Raw genomic sequence first — 11514 nt, 5'->3', positions numbered from 1 at the left:
AAACCATCCTTACCTTGCAAAGATGGCTCATGTCCTAGCTATCAAAAACAATGTACTGGCTGAACAGGAAACTTCTTATAATAGGTTTCCTTGGTAACAAAGTCTGCAGTGTAGTCTCATATCTAGTATTCATTATTTATTTGCAGGGAATTTGCTTTCTGTAAAGAGAAGTCAGTAGTACAAGCTCCTCCACCAACAGTTGATTAAAAGAGATGACAGCAGGAACTTCTTTAATTGAAGAATCTTTGGTACATGTAGTTTTCTTCAGATACTGAGTATCCAAACTTTTTATAGAAAGCTACATTTTTTGGAAGACACTCAAGAGTAATTTTGTAGCAGTTTAGTCTCTTACTTAACAATGTAAGAGTTGACATCAATCTTTAAAAAAGACAATAGAAATAAAATTAGTTTTGCAGAAGGATGTGAAGACAACTATTTGAGACTGTGTCTAGTAAACAGGCAAAATTGTATTTATACCCCAGTGCTGCTACTACCAAATGATAGCTCTCATTTTCTATCCCTGTCTCAGAGATGAGTAGAAGCAGATAGAAGGGAAGAGACGGTAGGTATCCTGTAAAACTAGCTAAGTGTGATATAGCTTAGGGTTATAGTTAGGTGCAATCCTTGGGTCCCCAATATGACACTGATGGGCACCAACTGGCTCTCTACCTCTCAAAATATTTGAAAAAAATAATTTAAAAAAAATGAACCAGTGGAAATCAATGCACTAGTTTCCAGCATTATTTCCAAAAATGCTTTTTAGATCCTACAAGCATCCTTTGAAAATAAATTAGAGAAATGCAGCTTATTTTAGGCCATCAGAACAGCATAAAGCAAGCCTTGGATGACTGGAATCCTGGTTCCCAGAAGGGAAGCAGCTGGATAGAATGAGACTAGTCTGGGGTGCTTGAAAAGTGCTACCAATATGCCAAGTTATCAGCAGCAGTCTTACGAAAGAGATGTTTAACATATAGAATGTTTGTGCTCACAGAACTTCGTTAGCATTTAAGAGCATCTAAGCATCCCTTAATAGTTCCTAAATGCTAAGCAATCACAATTATGAATAATTACTTACAGTTTCCCAAGCTGTTTTCCTCTGCAATCTCCACTTACAACAACATCTTCTATTCTGCCCCTCTGAAAATAAGTTAATACCATTTAAAGGCCGAGTTCCAGAATTTATTCATGATTGCATACTTTTTCTTCAGTGTACATACCTTTGCACATGAGTGAGTGAACTTATGTTCTATGACTAAAGTTGCAGTAGCTACAATCTCTCCTAGATTAGTATCTTCCACAACTGTAACATAGTAGTCCCCAGAACTCCGCATGTGTTCGAAGTTTTCTGTGGAAATGTAGGCAGGAATACGAATACTATTGATAATGGATTCAACAGTTCCTCAGTATCAGGCTTTCTTGCAGCTCTGTCATGTTTGCTAGCTCAGGATGCACTGCACCTGAACTGGGACAAGCAGATGAATAGGGTTGTGAGAGGATTCTGTGGGAAAGGCAAGCATGTGCATTGACAGCATGGCCAAACTGGCAGACTGCCCACAAAAAATACAATTGCTTCAGTTGCTACCCAAGCCAGAGCTATGGAGCCTATGGGCCAATTGATCCCTCACCTCCACAATCCACCTGCAGCATAGATAATAAAAATGGGTAAATTTTTAGACCTGATTTGCATGTTGAGTTGTGGAAAAAAATAGGTACTTGATCCCTTTCCACCCATGACCAAAATGTAGGACACCTTTTCCTGTTTGGGGGAGGTTCTAAAGGGGTAAGGTAAACTATTTCTCCAAACCTCTAAAAGTGATATCTTAGGAGTTAATCACTAAGAGACCTCTGCCATGGAATCCAACCTTCCTTTTCCATTCTTCCAAACAGCAAAAAATTAAAGAGATGCTCACCAAGGAACTGCTGAGGGCTAACAACGCCAGTTTCAGTCAGTTGGCTTAGAACTTTTAAAAAGCCTATAATAATAACAAAAGTTTTCATATTTTAGGATGCCCTTAGGCAAAACCACCAGTAAAGCATAGAATTAAAATAAAACTCTGCAAATAAATATGTTTATATGTGTGTGTGTGTGTGTGTATAATGTATGTATAAAACATAATACATATGGCAGAAAAACACCATGAACATTCCACAAAACAACAGTAATAAACAATAAACCCCACAAAAATATTTAAAGATGCAGAGAGTACACTTACAGTGGGGCAAAAAGGTATTTAGTCAGCCACCAATTGTGCAAGTTCTCCCACTTAAAAAGATGAGAGAGGCCTGTAATTTTCATCATAGGTATACCTCAACTATGAGACACAAAATGGGGGAAAAAATCCAGAAAATCACATTGTCTGATTTTTAAAGAATTTATTTGCAAATCAGGGTGGACAATAAGTATTTGGTCAATATCAAAAGTTCATCTCAATACTTTGTTATATATCCTTTGTTGGCAATGACAGAGGTCAAACGTGTTCTGTAAGTCTTCACAAGGTTTTCACACACTGTTGCTGGTATTTTGGCCCATTCCTCCATGCAGATCTCCTCTACAGCAGTGATGTTTTGGGGCTGTCGCTGGGCAACACGGACTTTCAACTCCCTCCAAAGGTTTTCCATGGGGTTGAGATCTGGAGACTGGCTAGGCCACTCCAGGACCTTGAAATGCTTCTTACGAAGCCACTCCTTCGTTGCCCGGGCGGTGTGCTTGGGATCATTGTCATGCTGAAAGACCCAGCCACGTTTCATCTTCAATGCCCTTGCTGATGGAAGGAGGTGTTCACTCAAAATCTCACGATACATGGCCCCATTCATTCTTTCCTTTACACGGATCAGTCGTCCTGGTCCCTTTGCAGAAAAACAGCCCCAAAGCATGAAGTTTCCACCCCCATGCTTCACAGTAGGTATGGTGTTCTTTGGATGCAACTCAGCATTCTCCTCCAAACACGACGAGTTGAGTTTAGACCAAAACGTTCTACTTTGGTTTCATCTGACCATATGACATTCTCCCAATCCTCTTCTGGATCATCCAAATGCTCTCTAGCAAACTTCAGACGGGCCCGGACATGTACTGGCTTAAGCAGGGGGACACATCTGGCACTGTAGAATTTGAGTCCCTGGCAGCGTAGTGTGTTACTGATGGTAGCCTTTGTTACTTTGGTCCCAGCTCTCTGCAGGTCATTCATTAGATCCCCCCGTGTGGTTCTGGGATTTTTGCTCACCGTTCTTGTGATCATTTTGATCCCACGGGGTGAGATCTTGCATGGAGCCCCAGATCGAGGGAGATTATCAGTGGTCTTGTATGTCTTCCATTTTCTAATTATTGCTCCCACAGTTGATTTCTTCACACCAAGCTGCTTGCCTATCGCAGATTCAGTCTTCCCAGCCTGGTGCAGGTCTACAATTTTGTTTCTGGTGTCCTTCAACAGCTCTTTGGTCTTGGCCATAGTGGAGTTTGGAGTGTGACTGTTTGAGGTTGTGGACAGGTGTCTTTTATACTGATAACAAGGTCAAACAGGTGCCATTACTACAGGTAACGAGTGGAGGACAGAGGAGCCTCTTAAAGAAGTAGTTACAGGTCTGTGAGAGCCAGACATCTTGCTTGTTTGTAGGTGACCAAATACTTATTTTCCACCATGATTTGCAAATAAATTCTTTAAAAATCAGACAATGTGATTTTCTGGATTTTTTCCCCCATTTTGTCTCTCATAGTTGAGGTATACCTATGATGAAAATTACAGGCCTCTCTCATCTTTTTAAGTGGGAGAACTTGCACAATTGGTGGCTGACTAAATACTTTTTTGCCCCACTGTAAATGCTTCAGTCCAAAACCGTCTATCTTGCTGTTTTTATAAAACTTACTTTAATCAAAGTAACATTTAGGAATCTAAAACTACGTTTTGACTATTTTTCATTCAATATCAATTAGATTTATTCCAATGACTTGTTGTGGCATCTAAACCAAACCAAGAAGAGAGCGGTTGAGCTACTTAATATGAACAACTTGTTATTAGTAGATTCCAGAAACCCTATATTTGTCAGAAAGAAGGTATAATCTCCCCACAAAAGAGTAGGCAAAAAAGCATTTGTAAACAGGCAATACTATGACGTGCTCATCTTCTCAATATAGGGTGGCCAACTTCAGCTAATCATTTATCTAATCTAAATCTATCAACTAATAGATTTCTTTTTTCCAATATGTGCACATGACACATTTGTATAAGTATGTGCATGTGCCAAAATGTTCACTCTAGAAGAAAGGACAAAAAAGGTGTATTATATTACCTGAATAAATTGCCTGTAAAATAAAGTACTTCATTTACAAAATTAATGAATCCCCACCTGCATTTACCAACTATTCTAACAAACTCTTATCACACAGAGAAATACATATATACACGTGCTCTCTCCCCAAAGGAAAAGCAAAAATAAAAAAAAAATAGATGACTATAAGACACAAGGGATAGCTGCACAGGATAGGACAGGACAGGAAAAAGGGGAAAAATTTGGATGGAATGGAGTAAAAAAAAAAAAAAAGATAACTGGATAGTAGCAAAAAGGCCTATTTAGGCATTACAAAGTTAAATTCACCAGGCAAACACCCTCTTCCAAGCAGCAACTAATCTTCAAGTGCACCCAAGTTCTGCAGCAGCAGCGTCTGTGGCCACTGCACTTCATGCTCATTTTTTGTTAACAATCATGTCAACATATTAGGGGTTAGGAATATGTAGTCCTAACAAAGTTAGAATAGAAGAGAATGTATGTAGCTCAAGGTTAAACTGTAGAGTCCTTGGTGCTCTCTGAGCTTGATTGTTTGCAGATGTTTCATTACCTGACTAGGTAATGTCATCAGTGCTAGTGAGTGTGGGGTTTGCTCCCTGTTTATATACAGCAGCAGGAATTAACACCAGACAAACGATCAAGCAGAAAACAATACCCTAATCAAGGAACTACCAAGGAGAAAATGACACCCCCACCAACACTGGCAGGGCAAGCTGCTGTATATAAAGAGGAAGAAAACCCCACACTCACTAGCACTGATTGTGTTACTTAGTTGGGTAATGAAACATCTGCAAGCAAACAACCAAGCTTAGAGAACACCAAGGACTCCAAAGTCAGAATATTCAGATCCTGTTATATCTTTTAATCTGCATAGTCTCAGCTTCAAAAGCTTACTCTTCCCTGCTCAAAATCATTATCATCTGCAGTGTTTCTGAATTTTCTTTGGATGAAGAGAACAACTGCTTTGAAACATATTCCCTTTACTTTGCTTGTAGATCCTAGCAATTCTAAGTTTTATGTCAGTAAAACATGCAATTTGACACAAATCACCAATCATTCCCATTTAATTCAACCATGAAAAATACTTCAAAGTAAATACCTCTGTTGATGTCAGCACTGCAAAGAGGTCTCAGAACTAAACCATCACCTGGATCCTCAGGAGAAATAGCAGGAGAAAATGTCACAGTATTCTGGGTCCAATCCAGTTCTTGAAGAAGGTGAGGATCATACATTGGTGTGCCGTCGGGTCTTTTTATTGCAGCAGGCATCATGGCAACTGAAATTACAGCAGAACTATGGAAAGTGAATTACACCTTAATTCACACATTTGCCAATGTTGTAAAATGGGAGGTGGGAGGGACTGCTAGCATTTAGTTTATACTGTACATTGTCTTTTTAAAACATTGTCATTCAAGGCAATTCACAAACATATTTCAATTCTGTATAGTCCTTCGGGTTCAATCCTGAGCTACACATATTCTCTTCTATTGGTGTATTTCAATTCACAGAACAGTCTTTAGTACATCTCCACTGATCATTTTACCTTCTGCAAAACCTGTTCAAATCAGCATATAATTCTGGCTAAGAAACATAATGCAGGTAAAAAAATACATAAAGGATCATTTGAACTAGCCTCTCTATGTGCAGAGAAAGAACAATGACATGCGACTACCCCTGTTCATGTTTTAGCTAGATAGTTCATTTTTGTCTTTAGTTAACAATTAAGATATTAAGCTATGATACATTCCAACTAAATATAATAAAAATCAGACTACAATTTAAGGTTGGACAGGATGGCTATGATGCAACAAAAAGTTATTATTAATGCAGTACTTCCTTGTCATTAGATTTGTTGAACTAAAAATGTAACAGGATCTCAGGTTTAAACATTCCAAGCACAATACGATTTTTTTTGATAATAAAAAGCCTATGGGGATAATAATGCCTATTTTTCCCTCTGAAGCAAAATATATAATTTATATATTTATTATATTATAAGCACTATAATATATTAATTATATATAATAATTTTTCTGTATAAAATTATTTTGTACAGCAAGGATTTTGCAACACTTTGCAAATTATATTTAATACCTACTATCTAGTCAGATAAATTTATTTTCAAAAGAAAGAATAAAACAGGTACAGCTGCAATCAAAATTACTCAACCCCCATTGCAAATCAGGTTTATTGTCAAAATGTACAGACTTTCAGCTGTTTGCCATGAACAAATCAAACAAAAGCAACTGAAACAGCTCAACATAACGAATGCTTCAAGTGGTTTCCCCAAATTCAACTGAAAATGCAACTTATGACTTCTCCAGTCTCAAAATTATTCAACCTCTTCATGGCAAGCATCTTTAGTACTTAGTAGAGCACCCTTCTGCTGTTATGACCTGCTGCAAATGAGATGCATAGCCAGACACCAGCTTCTGGCAGCATTCCTGAGGAATCTTAGCCCATTCCTCATGAGCAATGGCCTCCAGTTCAGTAATATTCTTGGGTTTGCGTGCTGCAACCACCTTCTTCAAATCCCACTAGAGATTTTCTATGGAGTTCAAGTCAGGTGACTGTGATGGCCACTGTAGAATCTTCCAGGACTACTTCTGCAACCAAGCCTTGGTGGAATTTGAGGTATGCTTGGGATCACTGTCCTGTTGGAAGGTCCAATGATGCCCAAGCTTCAGCTTCCTTACAGATGGCATGACATTTTCTCCTAGGATTTCCTGATACTTCAATGAATCCATCTTGCCTTCCACACACTGCAGGCTTCCAGTGCCAGAGGATGCAAAGCCGCCCCAGAGCATCACCGAGCCACCACCATGCTTAACTGTAGGCAGAGTGTTCTTTTCAGCGAATGCTTCATTCTTCTTCCTCCAGACATACCGCTGATCCATCGGGCCGAAAAGTGCCAGTTTTGTTTAATCACTCCACAGAACAGAATCTCAAAACTTCTGTGGCTTATTTATATGATTTTGAGCATATTGGAGCTGACTTTTCTTGTGCTTTTGGGTCAGTAGTGGTGTACGTCTTGGAGTTCTGGCATGGAAACCTGCATTTAGTATGTGCCTTACTGTGCTCACTGACACCTCAGTGCCTGTTGCCACCAAGCCTTGTTGCAGGTCTTTTGCAGTTGCTCGAGGGTTTTTCTCAGCCTGCCTTCTCAGAAATCTGGTTGCAGCCATTGATAGTTTCCTTTTTCTGCCCCGTTCAGGTAGTGCAACCACTGTTCCTTTCACTTTGAACTTGCAAACTATGCTTCCAACGGTGTCTCTAGGAACATTCAGTGCCTTCGCTATCTTTTTGTATCCTGTTCCTTGTTTGTGAAGGGCAATGATCTCTTCTCTTAGCTTTTTGGACCATTCTTTTGATTTAGCCATATTTCTAATATGCAGTCAAACGTGACACTCAACAAACCCCTAGCCAGTTCCGGTATTTCATGTGTTCCACCTCAAGCACACCTGATGCAACTAATCAAGGGCTTCATTAGTTGCATCAGGTGTGCTTGAGACAACACCTGCTTTGCATATTTGTGCTGTTGTGAGGGGGGTTGAATAATTTTGAGACTGGAGAAGTCATTATAAGTTGCATTTTCAGTTGAATTTGGGGAAACCACTTGAAGCATTCATTGTGTTGAGCTATTTCAATTGCTTTTGTTTGATTTGTTCATTGCAAACAGCTGAAAGTCTGTACATTTTGACAATAAACCTGATTTGCAATGGGGGTTGAATAATTTTGATTGCAACTGTAATATTAAACTGAGAGTCAATTTGGTGTAGTGGCTTAAGGCACTAGGCTAGAAACCCAGAGAGTCCTGCCTTAGGCACAAAGTCAGCTGGGTGACTTTGGGCCAGTCATTCTCTCTCAGCCCCAGTAAACCACTTCTGAAAATCTTGCCAAGAAAGCTGCCTGGACTTTCCAGGCAGTCACCAAGAGTCAACGATAACTTGAAGGTGTTAAAAAAATGTTAGACTGCAGTTTTATTCCTCACCTATTTAGGAGTAAGCCTCTCTGAACCAATAGGGATTTACTTCTACCCAGGACTACATTTTCATTCTTTCCAACCCATCAGGATGTTGGAAAAATATTACTATCTACCTCTGAAGAAGTTAGGACTATCTACCTTTGAAAACAGATTAGGATAACATTTTGTGTTGTAGGAGACACCAATCAAAGACTGAGTTCAAAAAGACTATGGGAAGAAAAGAAATCCAGAAAAAAATTCCCAATGCAGCCCTATAGGAGACAGTAGCTCAGTACAGTGCCATCTCCTCCATTCTAAGCCTTTCTTCATCATATGATCCAGAGCACAGCATATGCAGCTCTTCCCATACATCCCAGTACACACATTTTCACACACAGAACACAACTAAGAGAAGCACACACAGTGAGATGCAACATGTATGCACCCACCCTAATACCTCCCCCCACACACAGACAGACAGGAAACATATATGCATTTATCTTGATTAGGCCATCACAGATATGCACTCTCTGATTAGTATAATCAGAGCACAAATCCAAGATACCTATACACCCTGATTAAATGGACAGGCCTCGTGAATTGAGGATATAGACAGATGGTTTTTTTTCCCTTGAATGTTCAGTTTTATGGAGGTTTGTTGTTTGTACAGTACTGTTGTTTTTAATTTTCTGAAGCTGCCCAGAGTCATTTGGAGTTTGGCAACCTAGAAATTTAAATAATATCCCTGGAGAAAGTTCATATGCACACATACATGTTCAACAATGTCTTTATGCAAATGACAGAAATTGATGCATTAATGGCATCTACAGGAACTGATGCTTTTGTTAAAATAATGAAAATGTCACACCATAAGCTACACTCCTTTTGTATGTGTGTGTGATGTCATATATACAAAACGGAAGTGCTTATGTCATGAAGCTCCTTTCATCATTTGCCATGACCTCCCCCATCCCGTAAATACCTCTGATTGTCCAGGCTTCTTCAGAAACTACAGATTTTGACTGTTGCTTGGGAATGAAGTCTGAAAATTTTGTCCACTGCATTTGAAGACCACTGAACGGAGGCTGAGAGAGATTTTATGGTAGCGATATTTGAGAGGACAGTGAAGTAGGTAAGATGACTTCATCATTCCTCCTTTAATCACCACCAGTAAAGCACAAAAGGTTTGACATTCAGACAACCTTTCAAACTGAACTTGAATTTAAGAAATAGTTTACTCTCATTCTTAGCAACTCTTTAAATAAGCATCTCATGTAAAATGGGGAGGGGGGAGGTCAGGAGTGGGTTTGCTACAACCCAGACATCTAACCAACTACAGAATGAAGAATGCAAATGTAGTCCCAGAAGATTACAAGCAAGACATGAAGAGTTTATCTTAATTACAGAATGCCAAATATAAAGATCAGAACTGAAGGACCGCAAAAGCAGTTACTTCAGCAATGTTTAATTATTGCCAAATTTCCATGCAACTTTTGAAACCAAGTGCTCTTTTAAAAGTGGCTTATGATGTGTCATGGGAGGAGTACATATTTGTAAGAAATTAAAAAATTCTAATCTGAAAGAAATTTCTAGGATATTGGCCATTGTCTGTAAGATTTTCTCTCAAAATTTACCAGCACAAGATAAAAGAATATTCCTGAAACAGGAACATTTCCCTTCAAATGCAACACTTTTATTGCAGGACATGGAAGCAACTCATGTGTGCACAAGCAAGGGAAAAGGTGGAGAAAGTAAACAAGGAAATGGCCTAGTGTAATTTTGCATTCTTATTTGACAATTATTTGGGAGTCAACTAGTTATGTAAAAACTAATTATTAGAAGAACAGAAAACGACAGGGAAACTTGCTTTTCCTAGACTCGCATTATGTGATTTACCCATGCACACTAATATTACAAAGAGACCAGAGGCGAGCATTTAAAAGTCCGGCTGCCCTTGGATTCTTAAGCCTCTGTGAAAAGAGAGAGAGAAAGCAACTAACGAGCCTTGTCGTTACAGTTTTTAAGGATGATTTAAACCTTCGCGTGCCAGGTTCACCCTACCAGACCAGGATGCCTTCCAGGCTGGCGGGGGCGAGGCTCCCTGGCAGCCCGGAGTAGACTCTCGGCCCCAAAGGCCACCCGGGAGGCTTCAGACCCTCGAAGGACGAGGACGCCGCCTCACCGACCCTCTGCTCCGCGGCGACCCCGGAGGAGTCTCGGATTAGCCGTGGATTCTTCGCCCAAACGACGGCGCTTGCCTGGACCCTTCAGCAAACTCGAAACTTTCCCCTCACGCGATCAGGAGGAGCTGCTCGAGGCGCTAGTGAGGACAAGCTCAGCCCTGAGGAAAGGAAAGCGCTCTGCACATGGTCAGAGGCGCTCTTGTTTCCCGGCGAGCGCACCCTCCTGCTGGGAAAGCAAACACCGCGGCCAAGAGTCTCACCCACCAGAGCCCCCGCTTTTCCTGCGGATTGTTTCCCTCGTCACAATCTCCCCCAACCACTCGCGTGTATGTCACTCACTCACCCCTAACTGACTCCTTCCCTCGCGCGTACTCTTCCGCTCCCCCACCTACCGGCTTCTAGGCAAGCTCCGGCTAACCTCTCAGCGCGCAGGCGCGAGTATGAGCAGGCGCAACTCAACCGACGTGGCAACTCCGGCAGGGCGGCGCGTAGGGCCTCCTTTCAGACTCACGGGCGGTGAAAGTGGCCAATCAGAAATCTCCGTCATTGCACCGCCTCATCTCGTCCACGCGCGAGGCGGGAAAGTGCTATATGCCCGTCCGCTGGGGGGTGCGTGGGCACAGCGTTCTTTATACGCTTGCAGATCCGTCGTTTCCCCATTTTTCTGAGGATTTTCTCCCATTTATTAAGCTGTTTTCTAGCCCCCCCGCCGGTCCTGATCACCGTTTTGGAGATTTTATTTTATCATCACATAGTTCATGGAGTGGTCTACTCAGTTGGTAGATATCGCTTTGCCACAGGGATACGGGATCTCTGTGCGTGCGTAGCATTCTTAGCCGCTGCTAAATGACACCATCGTTAAATGATTTGAGCAGGCTGCTGATTTATGCCGAAGTTAAAGCTACGAGGCCGTTGGACTTCAACCCCCATAATTCCTGTTTAGCCTTGTCATTGTTCACGCAGGCAAGGAATTCTGGGAGCTGTGGGCCAAATCGGTGATGGGAAAATCTCGATGACCACCGGATGGCAGCAAAGAGTTAGAGTTCGCTGTATTCCGTGGTTGCCCGGATATTTGCACCCGATTTG

The 11514-nt window shown here is 41.0% G+C and overlaps 1 protein-coding gene across 4 annotated transcripts; it reads right to left on the bottom strand.

Annotated features, from left to right (window-relative positions):
* Positions 1–123: 123 nt before the first annotated feature.
* GNPNAT1 (glucosamine-phosphate N-acetyltransferase 1) lies at positions 124–10912 on the bottom strand. 4 transcript variants are annotated; one of them, XM_007424105.4, is made up of 6 exons: positions 10821–10912; positions 5381–5557; positions 1911–1973; positions 1218–1345; positions 1076–1137; positions 124–378 (listed from the first exon to the last, which is right to left on the bottom strand). In XM_007424105.4, the coding sequence occupies exons 2-6, from the start codon at positions 5550–5552 to the stop codon at positions 231–233; spliced, it is 573 nt and encodes a 190-aa protein (XP_007424167.1). In that variant the 5' UTR covers positions 5553–5557; positions 10821–10912; the 3' UTR covers positions 124–230. The 4 variants fall into 4 exon arrangements, with proteins under 4 accessions (XP_007424167.1, XP_007424166.1, XP_025019802.1 ...); XM_007424104.4 differs by having other exon boundaries at positions 10772–10875; XM_025164034.2 differs by lacking the exon at positions 10821–10912 and adding an exon at positions 10772–10817 and having other exon boundaries at positions 5381–5574.
* Between the last annotated feature and the right edge of the window lie 602 nt (positions 10913–11514).

This window comes from Python bivittatus, unplaced genomic scaffold (assembly GCF_059951505.1).
Source record: "Python bivittatus isolate LINGU-HERP-01145 unplaced genomic scaffold, Pbiv_v1 ctg000580_np1212, whole genome shotgun sequence".
In the NCBI taxonomy this organism is placed as follows: Eukaryota; Metazoa; Chordata; class Lepidosauria; order Squamata; family Pythonidae; genus Python; species Python bivittatus.
This window is presented reverse-complemented; position numbering and strand designations above follow the sequence as displayed.